Source organism: Physcomitrium patens, chromosome 6, assembly GCF_059467195.1.
Source record: "Physcomitrium patens ecotype Gransden chromosome 6, ASM5946719v1, whole genome shotgun sequence".
Taxonomy (NCBI): domain Eukaryota; kingdom Viridiplantae; phylum Streptophyta; class Bryopsida; order Funariales; family Funariaceae; genus Physcomitrium; species Physcomitrium patens.
The window spans coordinates 5,002,948-5,019,647 of NC_143415.1; the positions used below are offsets into that span (position 1 = coordinate 5,002,948).

Consider the following 16,700-nt stretch of genomic DNA (forward strand, 5'->3'; position numbering starts at 1 on the left):
TTGTTGGTCATAATACCTAATAACAAAACCGTGTTCATTACAACTTTGTCAATTGGAATAGATTTTCATCACATAGTATAAATATAGTTCTTACATGGATATTTTTGATAACTTTGTTATATTACTATGCATCACAAATTGATGAAAGGTAATACACACATCTTTGCAATTTAGAATATAATTAATATATTTTTCCAATGCCTTTTAATTAGTAGTTACTTTGTATTTACTATTGTAGAACATGTTAATTCAATGTCTACTTCATAAATAATACATTTAAATTTTAATTATTATATAAATAAATTTTAAAATTGATTATAGATTTAAATTAATTAAATTAAACTTATTTGAATTATAGATTATTAAACAAAAAAAATTACCTCCTTGTAAGAAATGCTAATATAAAGTAGTGATAGAAAACATATAAATAAACTTAATATACAATTTTACATATTTTTATAATAACTCAAAGAACAAAAATTACATACTTCTTATGCATACATCAACACCTTGTACATGATCCAATTAAAGATTTGTACATATATATATATATATATATATATATTTTTAATATATGTGTTTTTATACAAAGATATATAAATTAAAAAAGAATCTTCAATTTTTTTAAAAAGATGCTTAAATATTAATTTATTATTAATTACTAAATTTAAAAATAAATAATCTTTTAAAATCTGATTTACTAGTTGATCAGATATTAATCTAATAAAAATTTTAAATTACATATATAAAATGATTTATATTTAAATATTTGAACTTAAATTTCATAAGACATAATATTCACATATTATAAAATGTTATACATATTATGCATATTATATTTATAGTCTAATAAAAATAAATATCAAATATATTATATTATAAAAATAGTACATAAATATAAATTTAGTAAAGTAATCCAAAATTTTACTAAATTAAGCCACATGTTTAAATCATCATTGTATCCTTTCAACCCCATCCCTGCTCCTACCCATTCCCCTATTTCCAACCATCACTCCTATTTCCAACATTTCCAACCCTCCACCGTCGTCCTTAACAATGGTTGGGAATGGGGAATGGCTAGGAACAGGGATAGGGGTTGTAAGTGTGCAATAATGGTTGAGATAGAGTGAGTCGTTTTAGTAAAAAATTGGGTTGCTTTACCATTCCCCTAAATATATTACATATATTATCATTCCCCTAAATATATTACATATATTATCATTCCCCTAAATATATTACATATATTATCATTCCCCTAAATATATTACATATATTATCATTCCCCTAAATATATTACATATATTATCATTCCCCTAAATATATTACATATATTATCATTCCCCTAAATATATTACATATATTATCATTCCCCTAAATTTATTATATATAGAGTACCAAAATCAGAAAATTATTATTTTTTAAAATGAAATAATATTAATTTTATACTTTATTATATACAACAAACAATAAACATATATACATACATTATTAACCGAACCTATACTGGGCCGCCTTGTGGTCACTTCCAGGGCCTGGAGCGCGGGGTAGGCGAGGCAGGGTCCAGGATCGATGAATAAAATAAATCATTCATCTATAGATGAAAAGATACGACACTGATACCCATCGTTCAAATCTCTGATACCGGGGTCTCCAGGACCCGGGTATAAATTTCAAATTGCAAAGCGTGATGTGCTTCGTGACCGTTAGGATTTCGCAGAGTCGAGTCGAGTGTCGCAATTGCTCTTGGTTCTCGAGCTCCGCCATATCTTGTTGTGCTCGAGACCCTTTCTCTGGATTGCTTGGAGTGTGGGAGCATCGCGAGGCTTGTAAGTCTGTCTTCGTATGACTTACCACTTTCTTGCCTTGCTGCAATCGGTTGTTGCGTTTGACCTCGAACATGGGCTCTCCTCAAACTTCCAAAGTTGACCGTTGTGGCCTGGCGGAAGGGGTTCAAACTCCATCTCGGTGAGGCAGGATAGCTTAGTCGTTTCTCGTCAATTTCGAGCTTAGCTTTCACAGCTGTTTTTTCTTCCGTTAGATTATCTTATTGATTCGCAGCCCAGACTAGTCATGCCTTACGCTTCCAAACTGAAAGGCGCCTATGAAGAGGATGCGTTAGTCTGCGACGTGTCGCAAGCTGTCTAGATCGGTTTCTCCTGAGTTGTTTACCTTCGCTTCAAATTGTGCAACTACGCCGTTGAGAGTGTACGATTAGCCTCGTATATTCAATTTGCTACAGTATGATCTATTCGTGGGTTGTTTTGTACATCTGGCAATGCTGAACTTTCTCTTGGTTTAAACCTTCAATGTTAGGGGCTTACTCCTACTGGTTCAGCCTGCTGAATCTTAAGAGATCGTGATTCGCCATTGTTCTCACCTACTGATTCCGTGCTGCCGCATAAGCTGTGGCATACCTGGGGCCGTCGAAAGCAAAGAGAATTCTCAAAATGGAGGCTGTCTGCGGAAGCCCCTGTATGGTGCGACCTGACTCGGTGATTATACTTGAGGTAGACCTTATCTCACCATGATTTTGATCTGCTAGAGTCAGCCTTACATAATGTAATCTATTGTGACGTGAGAGCTGCGCAATTAACATGGAATGGATTCCAACGGGAAGATACTAAGCATCTCTTATTTGGAGGAGAAGGAGAAGGATGTCTGGAAAACAGCGTTGATGTTGTTATTTTTGAGCTAATGATATTTTGTGCTGGGTTCCATGGTGTAGCTGGATAGTTCTGAAGCTTGCCCCAAGCTGCCAACCACAGACAGGTTGGTGAGCATGATTCGTTTATCAGCAACAAAGCCTGGCCTTGGCACTGTACGTCTCACTCCCCAATCCTTTTGAGGTTCTCCTTTCCATTCTTTTTCTTCATTCTCAATCCTGAAATAGTGATTATGGGAAATTAATACCACGAGCACATGACGTAACAGCCTATGCGCGTTCCAGTGGATTCAAACGGACAAAGACTCTGCCCAACTCCTAAGAGCGCGCGGGCTTTGGACTTCGGAAGCTCTGGAATGAAGTGGCACACTAACCCCGCATTTCAACCCCTGGAGACTATGGAGGGTCCAACATGCCCACCCAACCAGGTTAATTGCCATGTCCGGTGCATTTCTTCATCATGGCTATTTACTTAAGATTTGCCAATTGTGCATTTGGTCTTTCTTCCCTTCATTTCATCCTATATAGTTCTCAATCTAAAAAAGACTTGCATTCGGTATGTTTAAGAAAATCATTGTCTGGAGGATACTAATCCAGCATGGTATCTCGTGCAGCCGCTCAATGTTGCAGCTGACTCAAGTGGGCAAACACCACAGACCACGTCACTCGTCAAATCGAGGACAAATTCTGATCATTGTGTATCGAGTTCTTCAGGGGGTCAGAAACTGCGCTTCCAGAAAGCTATTACTTTCCAACCCCTAGAAACCATCCAAAGTCCATTCATGCCAGAGGAGCAGGTTGGTTTCTGTCTCATTTGCAAACCTAATATTGAGCATCAACAAATCAGAATCTCATTCTGTCCATCTCTAATTTCTCTTTCCCTTATCTTCACTTCCACACATTCACTCACAAACACGCTGTGTTACTCACAGGTCTGCAAACGGGTTCTTGGAGATTCAAATGGTCAATGGACATTAGACACTCCCAAATTGTCCAACCGGTTCACTACTCCCAGAGCGAGAACAGCGGCTTTCGGAACTAATTGTTCTAAGAGCATGACACCGAGGAATTTGTTCAACGAAGCCCCTCATTCTACCAGTCGGATTGATTCTGTAAGATCGGCCAGAGATCCATTTCCTTCGAAGTTAAGTAAGGAGCCGTCTAATTCCTCAGCCATCGGAACGTCTGAGCGTGATCCAGAGGCGACCTCCACTTCAGCAGCTTCAACTTTTGGAGCTGATTCCAAACTCAAGAAAAGAGTTAGAGGCGAGGATGATACCGAAGAGGGCAAAGAGAATATCAGAGTCACGAGGTCAAAAGCTGAGGCAGGGAAGATTGCAGCAATTCTCAAGTCTCCCGCTGTGAGGATCCGTCTGTCGGATGGAACCAGGCAAGAGTATTACGGCGCACTTAGTAAATTATCTTTCAAGCCACTTGTATCTGCAGGGACTAAGACTGAAAGCTGTGCACCGGAAGTAGCGTGTGATACAAATACAACTATGCTGCCTATGCAACCGGAAAGAGGAAATCTGCTGCTGGGTGCAGGACGTTTACCAACGGTACAGGAGTCACCTGCACTTCGTGTTCGAGTGCATAGCCCTACAAGCCAACTGGGTAGCCTTCTCAGGAGCCCCCTGGTGAAATCATCCAAGAAGCAAATTTTCAGCGATAAAAAGACTCCTGCAGCTGCTCTTGGAGGTATCGGAAGGTCGTCGAGCAAGCCAGCTTCCGCTAAAAAGAACCTCTCCGTCTTGCTTGAGGCTGAACTGTCTTCAGCTTCAAATTTGTAGCTTGTGGTAATATGAGGGAGGTTTAACCTTGGGTTACTTTCTGCTTAACCCGCTTCACCTTCCTCTTGTTCTACGTTATGAATATATTTCTACGATTTTGCTAGTATACAGATACCATGTGGGCCGTTTTCATTAACCAATCTGGTTTAATTGCTAGAAACGGGGAACTCACTTTCAATACCTTGTACAGAAGCTTGAGATCAGTACAGCTTAGATTTTGCTCGACTAATTTTATTCCTGACTTCTCATGTTCAGTATGAAATTTCCTCAAATGAGTCATCCTCTCTCCGTCGAATCCTCTGTTTAATAGGTAAAATGCACACGGAACATGCTGAGCTGTACATACTGTGATTTAGGATAGTCAAGTGAGCAGTGTTTTTGTGTACAGGTCTACAGTTCCAAGGCTGAGTTGCAGACCACTACACCGAGTATTAATGGTGAGAGTGAACAGGTTGGTGAGAAGTAAACTAATTGGACAAGCAGTAAATAATGAACTGGACAAGAAACAGATTGAATTCGTAAGAAGATTGCATTACATCTCTTCATCCGCGCTTTGCACCCAGTTCTATCCTACACTTTATTCATTCTCGGTCTAGGTGTAAGCTCGGAGCTAACTGATGAGATCAATTTAACATGCTGAGATTCTGAATGTTGTCGTCCGGCTCCAACAAGTATCATACATGTGTAACTATTACTACCTCCCTGAAAACGTTTGTGTGTATTCAAAGGAGATGCCATTCATAAGCTGTGACCCTTTCTCATCAGTGCTGGCAATTTTTGAATCTCCTGAGTTGCAAGCTTCGTCAGTTTGAGCAATGTAGGACGGAGGAGCAGGCGCATCGTTAACGTCCAAGACACCCTCCAGCATCTTCTCAACGTCCCTCATGTTGGGTCGCTTCACAGGATCGTCCTGAGTGCACCATAGCCCCACATGCAACGCCCTCCGAAGCTCCTCTGCGTCCACGCTCCCTTTCGCCAGTCTGTCATCCACAAGGCTGGTCAAATCCCGACCCTTGGAAATCTCCTTGTACGCCCACACAGCGTAGAACCACTTGTCGGCGGGATAAGACAAGTCCACGGTGCGTCGCCCGCTGATGATCTCCAGAAGAGTCATGCCGTAGCTGTAGACATCCACCTTGGACGTTAGAGTGCAATTTGTGAGCCACTCTGGAGCCAAGTAACCCCGCGTCCCACGTATGTTGGTAATCAATCGGCTCACGTCCTTGCCCATGAGCTTGGCCAGGCCAAAATCCGCCACCTTAGGGGTGAAGTCCCCGCTCAGGAGGATATTCTCCGGCTTGACGTCGCAGTGGATGATGCTCGACCTGCACTCGTGGTGCAGATACGCAATGCCACGAGCAGCTCCAAGAGCGACGGCCATCCGCGTCCTCCAGTCCATGACATTGTTGACATCTTGAGGGCCGTCTCCTTTCCCAGCTACTCGTCTGAAGAGGTACTTCTCCAGTGAGCCATTAGGGATGTATTCGTACACTAAGGCACGGTGGTCACCCTCCGCGCAAAACCCTCGAAGCTGGACGAGGTTTATGTGCTGGACAGTCCCTGCATGAAGCAAAAAATCGCAAAATCATTCACACAATCGGACGAATTCTACCAAATCAGCTGGAGTTACGAGACGTGTTTCGCATTGTCTCACCGATGACAGCAACCTCAGCACGAAATTCTTGTTCTCCTTGCCGCAGCTTGTTTAGTGTCTTAACCGCTACCTCGCTCTTGTCCGGCAGCGTCCCCTGGAATACAGTTCCAAACCCACCACTGCCCAGCTGGTGGCCGAAGTTCCCTGTCGCATCCACGAGTTCCTTGTAGGTGAATCGCGCCAAGCCCACAACGCTGAAGGCCGCGGCGGCATCGGCCCTCCGCTTGGCATCCCGGCGTCTGATGCACAACCACCATAAGAGGCTGGCAGCCACAGCCACCACAACGCAGCATACAATCACCACCGTGATAATTAGCTTGGCCCCATTGAAGGAGGACCCGTTATTGTCACCTCTCTCGCGGTTGGGAGTTACCAGAAAGCGCAGCATGAATGGCGTGCCAGTGGAATCGTTGGAGGTGACGTTTGAGGATCGCGCGTTGAAGAAGACCGTGGATGTTGAGTGCAGTGTACAGTTGGTGGCTGTGCTAGTTCCGGGTGCAACCTCCGAGAAGGAGAAACTTCCGCAAGAGCAATTGCCCGCGCATCTTTCCCGACAGGCGGACTCGGTGTCGTTGAAGAAAAACTGGGGCGGGCTGGTCCGGTTAACTTCAATGGTGGCGCCTGCCAACGCCATGAAAGAGAAATCTGAGGTGGAGTTAGCGATGCTGGCGTTTGTGGTGCAAGATCCAAGCAGCGCAGGGTCGCGCCCACACCCTTGCAACCAATAATCCTGGTCGCTCCATTCCGCAGCACTGACGGGTCGAAAATCCGGCAGACAGGTGCAGCCCGGAATGTAATTGCTGCTGATGCAGAGAGAATTTTTCCCACAGACGTGGTACGAGTCGCACGGCTCGACAGGGGCGCTGATGAAGGTCTGCCAGGAGTTGGAGTCGATGACCCAGATGTGCTGGCGCGCCACGCCGTCCGGGTCGAGGCGCATCCGCTTGAGGGAGATGTCAGCAGTGGCCGATCTCCCAGAGGTATTGTAATAGAACCTCGGGCTCCCTGTGCTGTTGTCGAAGTGAAACACATCCGGTGACGTTGTTCTCCCCAGCTGCGGCGGGTTCGTGAAATAGGACCCCCCCCACGGCCCACTGTTGTAGTATGTCTCGGTCCCGTTCCACTTGAAATACAGCTGCCCATCGGCCAACATCTCGAAAGTGTACAGACCAGGTGATGGATCGCTGTTCGTCCTCCATGACGTGAATTTGTGGCCCACTTGCACCTGCTCTAACACAAAAGAGACGAACACTCCTCAACGCACCATCAGCATCCATCTAACGGAGAGCTCCTGGAAAACCTCAGACCTAACAGTGAAGCTTATCAAGAGGGAAGAAAGTTGGACTTACGATCAACCCTGGGAGGAACGTATCCGTCGGGTAGTCGAAGCTGTCCCACATGGTCCAGTTCGACGAGTTTCGAAGCACTATGTTGCCATTCTCCAGAAACTTTCCGCCCACAACACCGACACCGGACGTGTTGGATGTCCAGACGCTAGAGCCATCAGCGTTTGCGAGCACAAGACTTCCCGCATTGTTAAGCGTCAGAGTAGCCCCGCTCTTGACAGCTCTCTCGCGGTTCATCAGCCACACAGGCGCCACCGGAACTCCCGAGTACCACACCGCCAAGTACAGCGAGCTGGAGTTCGCCGGAATGGGGTAGAATCCCATGGTGAAGGTCCCGTTCTCGGACAGCCATGTCTGGTTGCCGCCGAGAGTGGCATTCAAACCAAACGACTGTGCATCGAGGCTCGCCGATTGAGCCACAATTCTCGTGGTCATCACCATCGACACAGCCACCACCAGTCTGATAGGAACCCATCTTTCCATTGCCACAACGGCTGCGAAAATCACACCCCCAAAGCTTACTCCACTAGCTCTAAAGCAGTTGCAAAACACTCATCCAGCACCGATCATTCAACCCCTCAAACTGCAAAACCTTCACGCGGTGCTTTCATAACTCCAATGAACTCCTATCTCATGCATCAAAGAAATCGCGAGCTACTCGCGGCCATCGCACCGCGAACTCAACATCCGCTGTGGGCCTAAACTACAGCGGGTTTGTTGTGGTGAGATCATGAGGAGAGGCCGTCACGGAAGGTTGTGCGCGGCGTGAGCCATGAGCTCCGCGGCACTGTTCAGCGAAACCGCTCACATCGCTCTCTGTCTGTAAAGGAAACGTCATGGAATCCGTCATCGTCATGGACATTTCGTCTCGCTCTCTCTCCACACACACTCAGCATAAACAAACATGGATATACATTTTTTTATATATTAGATAAATATTAAAAGAGTTTCTCCAAGTAACTCTTTGCCAACAACAAAAACCAATGCGAGACAAAATTCCACTTCATGCCATTAAGTTACCAATGAAAAACAATATTGATAATAAATAGATAAATAAATAATATCCTCCATGATGCGAAGGTTTCAACAACTGCAGGTCTGGCCTTCTTCCATTAGTTTGACTGGCAAGCAAAGGAGAACATGCAGGACATTTATTATTCACCACCTCCCTTGCTGACCTGGCACCACCCAGTACACGTGGATGCCTGCTTACGTGGACCCTTCCTCATCACCTCCAACTTCTGTTGAAATCTATTGAGTCTAACTTTTTTATTAAGAAAATTAATGTATGTAACTTGGGTGATATTTGTTTTGCAATGCTTTTATTTTATTTTTTTCTCCTTCCATTTGAGGATGAGGACTACTTTTTTATTTTTAAACTTTTTGTGAGTAAGATTGGCAGATTATAAGAATTTATATTTACTTATTTGATGTTGCTTGATTCATATAATCATTTATGTTTCATTAGAATCTTGAATTTTTTACAACTGCCTTTATTTGGAAGTGTTACCAAGTTGAAGAATATATATACTATTGTCTCAAATAATTATTTTATTCATTATAAAAAACACGTATTTTTTTAGAGATGTTTGGTGTTTGTTACCAATAAATGAATAAATAAAAGTACTAGTATTTCTTCTTATATTTATATGTATACATGTGAAGTATAACTACAAGAAATATGTTAAGCAGGTAGAGAATTGTGGTGACAATAGCAGAAATTTTTTTGACATGCAACAGATGGAAAATAATACTGATAGCAGCAATACCCTACTTATATATGGCTATAATAGAAAAATAGGATCTAAAATTATTATATTTACTTAGATTCATGTTTATAATATCTACCTTTTTTGATGATAGTCATATATATATATATATATATATATATATATTACTATTAACGTAACCCAAGCATTTACTAAATCAATGGTTTTTGACCAATGGAGAATTTTTTAATGATGGTTGGGATGGGTGGATTTAGTAAATTCTTGGGTAAATTTAACAATTTCCCGTGTATATATATATATATATACATATATATATATTCTCTGTATTGAATTTGATAGAATTACAAAAGCAAAAAAGAAAATAATAAGATTTCAGTTTCTTAACTCAAAATAATGTATGCTTTTTGAATGTGTGAGAAAAACAACTGCTGCAGACATGAGTTCTTTTTCAATTTCACACCTGATCGATGAAAAAACGGATAGAAAATCACTGGTTTTTAAAGTGACAGGTTTATAAAATCTGGAGGTAACAATATTCGAAGAAGTGCTGTTGGAAGTTAAATTGTGTCAATGGCATTAGTCTTCATTAGCAGCATTTCCGAATGTATAACCTTTATTGATGTTCAGTTTCTGATATTTATTATTTTTTAAAAAAAAACTTGTATAGTGTATGATATCATTAATAGTGATGGTAAATTAAGTTATAACCAAACTAAGAGTTTGTGATTTATTTTAAATTAAAATTTCTAAGTCTTGAATATGACAATATCAATGACATATTTCTTCTTCATTTATGTATATATATATATATATATATATATATAATGAAAAGTATAGAAAATAAGTTTTTTTAAATCATTGTTATTATTATGAAACGCACTGTAACAAAATTGTGTTTACATCCTAAAATCACTCCAACGTATGGAAAATTTTATATTTTTTAATAAAATAAAAATAATAATACATTTTTAGATATGTTAAAATATCTTAAAATTATATATATTATTTATAATAAATAAATAATTAAAAAATATTTAATAAGTTGGTAATATTTGATTTTTATCATTTTAAATTTTAGCATAATTCATAAAATATATGTTTATTTAGTAATTCACTATAGGATCAAATCCTTAAGAGATAAATAGGCTCTTGCATTGGAGAATACATTTTAAGTAATGATTTCATAGAATTTAGTAGAATCACCAAGTAGAAGAAGAAAAAATTAATGTATACAGATTATAGAATAAGAAATGGTGTTTGTGCATGCAAAGAAAATATAATTAGAAACATTTTATGATGTGGAAGAATTTTGATGTAAAAACATTATTCTTCATTTCCATTATCTATAAACCATTCTTCTCATCGTTGTTACATGTATTACAAGTTGAAGGTGGATGTTTTAGGTTAAAGCTAATTTTTTTTGTAAAAATTCTCTTACGGATGCAACAAACTAAAGTTAAGTTTTTGGTTTTAAAGATTCTGTTTTAATTGTTACAAGTTGAAGGGGATTTTTTATTTTTGCTACTATCACCACAACTTACTATCCACTCAATATATTTCTTTTGTTTTTTATGATGCCAAGTAAAAATTTGTTGATATTTTGAATATATATATATATATATATATATGTATATATGTTTTCTTGAATTATATATAAAATAAATTTAAATATTATAAAAATAATAATAATAAAAATATAAAATCAATATAAAACCATAATTTTTAATTAAAAGAAACTAATAAATAATTAATTAAAGATAATACTAAAATAAATATATGCATATATGTAGAAATTTATATATATATATATATATATATATACACACATATATCATAGTTTAAGTTATCATTAACAAAGGATACAGGTGGTATGTAATTGCAAAGGCAAAACTTATAGTGGCATTAGAAATATCTTATGATAATGATAATAATGATCTAATATTATAAAAAATAAAAAATAAATATTCGAAAATAAAATTATAAATATTTTTAGAAATAATTTTGATATGTGGATATTTTACAAGAAAATAATATCAATAATCATATTAAGAATTGAAAATTCAAAACTCAGCTATGGAACTTCCTAATAAATGTCAAAAAATTGTTTTAAAAATTTAAACAACATTAAATTTAATAATCTCAATAACTTATTGATAATTTTTTAAAAAATAATTAATAAGATATACTAACATACTATAGTTTTCTTTAATTGTAAATATTTTAAAAAGAAATTAATGTATATGAAAGAATTCAATTATATATATTATAAAAATATTTTAAAAAATAATAAAATAGTATATTATTTTAAATTATTTTTTATAATATTTATTATTCAAGTCTTCTTTCAAATCATTTAAAATTTTTATATAATTTTTATAAAACCATAAAAATTAAACACCAATTTAAATATTTGTGTCTAATAATAATTATAATAATAAATCAAAATTTTATATTTTTGAAATTATTAAAATAAAAAAATATTTATTTTAATCTTTTAATAAGATTAGAGTTTAAAAAGAAAATAATTATTCATATTTTTAACTTTTTAATTCGTAAAAAAAAAATTTATAGTTAAAAAATAACTTAAACTTTAAGGACTCCATACAATTGTTTGGATACTTTTACCAATAACTTATAAAAGATTTAAAACTTTTTATCATATTATAGAAGCTTTTATTGAATCCATTCTATTCTTATAAATACTTTGTATGCTTTTATACTTATATATATACATATATATATATATATAGGATAATGATAAAATGACCTAAATTTTTACTAAAGCAATCCACTCTATCTTAACTATCATTACATCGTTGGAGCCCCCATCCACGTTTTCAACCATTCGCCATTCTCAACCATTGCTAAGAACAAGGACAAAGGATTAGAAACATTGGAAATGGGAGTGACACTTGGGAACATGGAAATTGCTGGAAACATGGACATGATTGAAAGGGTACAATGATGGTTTAAATATGTAGGTTGATTTAATAAAAATTTGAGTTTGTTTATCATTTCACTATATATATTATAATAATTCAAAAATCTTCCAAAGTCTTTTGTAGATTTTATATAATTAAAAAAAAAAATCCAATCTTTGTAGATTTATATAATAACATAAATTTTTAAATATAAATATCTATTTTTTTATTAGCTTTGGTATAAATAAAAGAAAAAAATATAATATTAGTAATATAAGTTTTAAAGTAAAAAAACAAAAAAATAGATTTGTTTGTAGTTTCAATGATTAATTTATATCAATTTTTTTAAAAAAACAAAAGTTATATTATAGAAGTATTTTAATAAAAATTATAATGTAAATCTTTTGTAAAATATAGCATTCTGGAATAAGATAAAATAATTAGAATTATTTTAAATAATTAATATTAAAATAATCAATAAAAATATAAAAATATAGATAATTAGGCTTTTTAGATGGTTTTACTTTAATATAAAGTTTCTATAGTGATCAAGAAAATGAATTCTCTACAAATTGATTTTATATACTAATTTTTTTGATTATGGTAATTGGATTTATTATAATTTATTAATGTTTTAGAAAAAACTGATATTACACAAATTAACTATTTGATGTATAATTACAAAAAATTTAGTATATTAGAAAGTATTTTTTCTTATATACTTTCATATATATATATATATATATATATCTATATATGAACCAAGTTACAAAGAATAAATATTCAAAATATAAGGATTAAAATATAAATTATTTTCTAACTTAAATTTGTATCTAATTAAGTCTTAATTCAACCAATCTTATGTCTTTTTTATATGTAATTCAAAATACAACCATGCAGCTATATAAGAAGTTACTTAATTATAAAATAAATACATTCTAAAATGGTTAAAGAATGTGGTGCTGATATTAATTTTTATACATAAATTCATTAATGAAATTAATAAAAATATCAATTTTTTAGATAAAATACTAATATAAATTTATTCTAATCTATTTAATTTTTTATTTCTTAAAAATATTTAATAAAAAATTTATATATTCAAAATAATATATTTAAATGATATTTATATTTTATCAAATTATATTATTATAACTGAATAAAGATTAATATAATATATTTATATTTTATATTTAATAATTTTTTATTATTATTATGTTTGACTTTTTAAACTTATAATAAGACCTTCATGTTATATTGTTACAAATATTATATCTATTAATATTCAAATATGTAAATGAAAAAATTTTATATTATAATAAATATATGATTTATAAAAAAAATTCTACAATCAAGACAATATTATAAAACTAATTTTATTTTTAAAATCATTTCAGTCTACCATTAATTTGACATGAAAGGTATCTAGTATCAATGACAAGAACACAAAGAACATAAATTCTATGTGAGACATTTTACAAAGAAAGACAGTAAAAAAGAAACAAATAAATATTTATTTTTAAGAAGAAATTAGAATGGCTATTGCAAAAGACTAAAAAAAGAAGAGACTCTTGAAACTAAACTTAAAGCAAAAAAAGAATTGAAAAGAGTGAAGAAGTCCTCATTCTTACTTTTATATATATTATCTAATTAGGAGCTATATGACCATGTTTTATAGGACTCTTAATATATGTCTAATTTGTAGAATATATATTTAGTTTCCAAAGTAGGTTTTCTATATGTGTGCTATATGGCCAACTTGTAGTACAAGTGATGAACATATATGAAATGAAGCCAACTTATTAGCCAAATTTTTAACCTACCAATTACCTATAAACACACACAAAGTCAAATCCATGTCTATAAAGCTTTTCAAAATTTTTTCTACAAGATATTATATCAATTATTTACTTTTATTTATTTCTAATTCTTTCTATTATCTAAATAATTATTAGAATATATATATATATATATGATACTTCTAAAAATAAATTCTATAATGATAAATTTTAAGATTATAGCTTGCATTTATATAGTTTTTTTTTTTCTTGATTTTTCTTTTAATTGTACTTTTATTGGCAAATGTAGCTCCAAAAAACATTTTTCTAGATCTTCTTCTATATGATTATTAATTTTTGAAGAGTCAAAAATATCAAATAGTAGATAATAACCATAATTAGCAAAAATAATGATTTTTGAATAGAAAAGTGTACCAAATTATTATAGGCAAATTCTACTAATGACAAAAGAGTTGTACAATCATCTTTATGATAGTTGATGGTGTATTTTAAATATTGTTACAATATTTGATTCATCCATTTGATTTTTTCATTAATTTGAGGATAAAAAATCAAAGATAGTATTGTGTCTATCTTTAATATCTTCAAAAGAGCTCTACAAAATCTAATAAATTAATTAAATCCTTTTATTTAATATAATAGCTTTTACCAATTTATGATAATAATAAATATTATGAAAAAAATTATTTTTTTTTATTTGTGATACATTTTATATATAATATAAAATATATTAATAAAATAAAATTATTATAAACACAAAATTATTAGAACTTAAAATTAAAAGATTAGTGAAAAAATCTATAGAAACAAAAGACCATGGTTGTTTTAATATAGGTAGTAGTTGAAAAAGTTTATAAGCTTGATGATAAGGAGTTTTTTATCTTAAAAAAATATCACATGATTGCACAAAGTCTTTAATTTCTTTTTATATTTAAGGTTATTAAAAAATCTCTCAAGATTAATTCTAAGGTCTTTTTACATCCAAAATATAAAGTAGTTGGAAAGTTATGACGAGCTTAAAGAACTTATAATTCTACTTTATCTTTTGGAATATTTTAGCATCTTTTGAAATAAAATATATTATTCTTGAATTTTAATTTAGAAGTATCATGAGATTTAAAAGAATTATTCTTAATATTATAAAAAAAAGATCTAAAGATATACTTAATAAGACTTTATTAAGAAATATTAAATCAATTATCAATGTTTATTTCAATGCTTGAAGAATAAATTGCTCTACATCAAAAGAATGGTTTTTTATGATTAAAAGATGCATCTCTTTCTTTTGGCGCCAAATAAGAATGAGTAGAAAGTACATTTGATAAATCTTATTGTTTTTTTGGCCAATCAATGATATTAAATATAAATCTCAAGAAAGACATGCGCAAACAAATTCAGCAACAATTCAAAATACTTTCTATAATAAAATATTTGAGATTCTTGTGATTTATATAAATAATTACTTAAATAAAATATTTTAATCTACTCTAATAATAAAAAAGAACATAAATTTTATTTTGATTGCATCATTAAAAAAATTAGAGATATTAGATTATATACTTAAATAAAAAATTATATATTCTATATTATTTTAGTTGGTTTTTTAGGATAATTTTTTTAAAATAATGGCTAAGAAAATTTAGACTATTATGAATTGAAAGATTTTAATTATAGTAAAAAATATCCAATATTTTATAGGATTTGCTAAACATTATTTTATCTTTATCCAAAAAAAATTCAAGTTACAACTCCACTTATACATTTAATTTATAAAGATAAACTTGAATAAAATAAAATAAAAATTGAAGCAACATTTGAAGTTTTAAAATAAAATTTTATTTTTACATCAATCTTATATTTTTTTGATTTTTTAAAGATATTTTTTAAAAAATAGACGAATCAAAGTTTTCTTTGGATATAATATTATTACAAATGGAAGCAAATAAAAAACTTTGCTCAATAGCTTTTTATTCAAAAAGTATATTTTAGTAATCAAGATGAATTATAAGATTCACAACAAAGAGCTTCTTGCAGTTGTTAATTCATTTCAAGAATGGCACCATTATCTAGAAAGCACTTTAAATCTTGTACTCAATATGTTAAGCAAACTTGTTTTTTGATAAACTATAGATTGGTCCAAATTATGGTTATATTCTTTTTTGAAGGTAAATTCAGCAATCATGAGGATGTTGTAAAGAAATATCTTTATTTTTCTTTTTAAAAATATTATAATAATTTTGATACTAACATAAAATACTACTTGAAGTCTTTATTTTATTAAAAATAAATATGGCATAAATAAAAAAAATAAAATATTTTTTTTACAATATTTATAAAAGCTCTTACATCTAAAAACAAGGATTTGATTGTACTAGACTTATAACTTTTTATTTAGTTTAAAAAAAAATTATTATGTTTTGAAAAAAAATCAAGACTATAAGAAATTAAATCTACCTATTTTTATTTTTTTTAATTTTTTTTTACATATAATGAACCTAAAATGATTGGATTATAAAAGATGAATTTATTAAAGTAAAGGCTGTGTAAGATTAAGAGGTCCCAAATAAATATCTATTTTAAGATAAGAAGAGGGTTCCAAGGAGAATATGAAATCTTCATTAGCTATTGTATAATATTTTAGATACATTGTCTTTATTGTAGCTAGATAAATTTATTTATTGATATATTGTCTTCTTTAACAACTACATTTTTTATTTTGTAATTTTTTTTTTATATATAATGTTGAGCAATATACTTAGGTTTTCTATAATATAAATACAATCTTTTATGATGGTAGG

The 16,700-nt window shown here is 32.6% G+C and overlaps 2 protein-coding genes across 6 annotated transcripts; one reads left to right on the plus strand and one right to left on the minus strand.

Moving 5' to 3' along the window:
- The first annotated feature begins 1,715 nt into the window (after nt 1–1,715).
- Nucleotides 1,716–4,681, plus strand: LOC112283678 (uncharacterized). 5 transcript variants are annotated; one of them, XM_090251014.1, is made up of 6 exons: nt 1,716–1,965; nt 2,314–2,507; nt 2,726–2,818; nt 2,932–3,102; nt 3,277–3,459; nt 3,595–4,681. In XM_090251014.1, the coding sequence occupies exons 2-6, from the start codon at nt 2,448–2,450 to the stop codon at nt 4,450–4,452; spliced, it is 1,365 nt and encodes a 454-aa protein (XP_090107140.1). In that variant the 5' UTR covers nt 1,716–1,965; nt 2,314–2,447; the 3' UTR covers nt 4,453–4,681. The 5 variants fall into 5 exon arrangements, with proteins under 5 accessions (XP_090107140.1, XP_090107142.1, XP_090107143.1 ...); XM_090251016.1 differs by having other exon boundaries at nt 2,932–3,090; XM_090251017.1 differs by having other exon boundaries at nt 1,716–1,826; nt 2,932–3,090.
- Nucleotides 4,682–4,935: 254 nt separating this feature from the next.
- Nucleotides 4,936–8,275, minus strand: LOC112283962 (G-type lectin S-receptor-like serine/threonine-protein kinase At2g19130). Its single transcript, XM_024523392.3, has 3 exons — nt 7,456–8,275; nt 6,107–7,331; nt 4,936–6,012 (listed from the first exon to the last, which is right to left on the minus strand). The coding sequence occupies exons 1-3, from the start codon at nt 7,933–7,935 to the stop codon at nt 5,147–5,149; spliced, it is 2,571 nt and encodes an 856-aa protein (XP_024379160.1). The 5' UTR covers nt 7,936–8,275; the 3' UTR covers nt 4,936–5,146.
- Nucleotides 8,276–16,700: the final 8,425 nt, after the last annotated feature.

What these genes read in the sequence shown, in the direction of transcription:
- LOC112283962 (XM_024523392.3), bottom strand. Translation starts at nt 7,935, where the DNA reads ATGGAAAGATGGGTTCCTATCAGACTGGTGGTGGCTGTGTCGATGGTG. An exon ending in CGTTCCTCCCAGGGTTGATC is followed by an intron (nt 7,332 to 7,455) that starts GTAAGTCCAACT and finishes GTGTTAGAGCAG; the next exon opens with GTGCAAGTGGGCCACAAATT. An exon ending in TGCTGAGGTTGCTGTCATCG is followed by an intron (nt 6,013 to 6,106) that starts GTGAGACAATGC and finishes TGCTTCATGCAG; the next exon opens with GGACTGTCCAGCACATAAAC.
- LOC112283678 (XM_090251014.1), top strand. Translation starts at nt 2,448, where the DNA reads ATGGAGGCTGTCTGCGGAAGCCCCTGTATGGTGCGACCTGACTCGGTG. An exon ending in CAAAGCCTGGCCTTGGCACT is followed by an intron (nt 2,819 to 2,931) that starts GTACGTCTCACT and finishes ATGACGTAACAG; the next exon opens with CCTATGCGCGTTCCAGTGGA. An exon ending in CATTCATGCCAGAGGAGCAG is followed by an intron (nt 3,460 to 3,594) that starts GTTGGTTTCTGT and finishes TGTTACTCACAG; the next exon opens with GTCTGCAAACGGGTTCTTGG.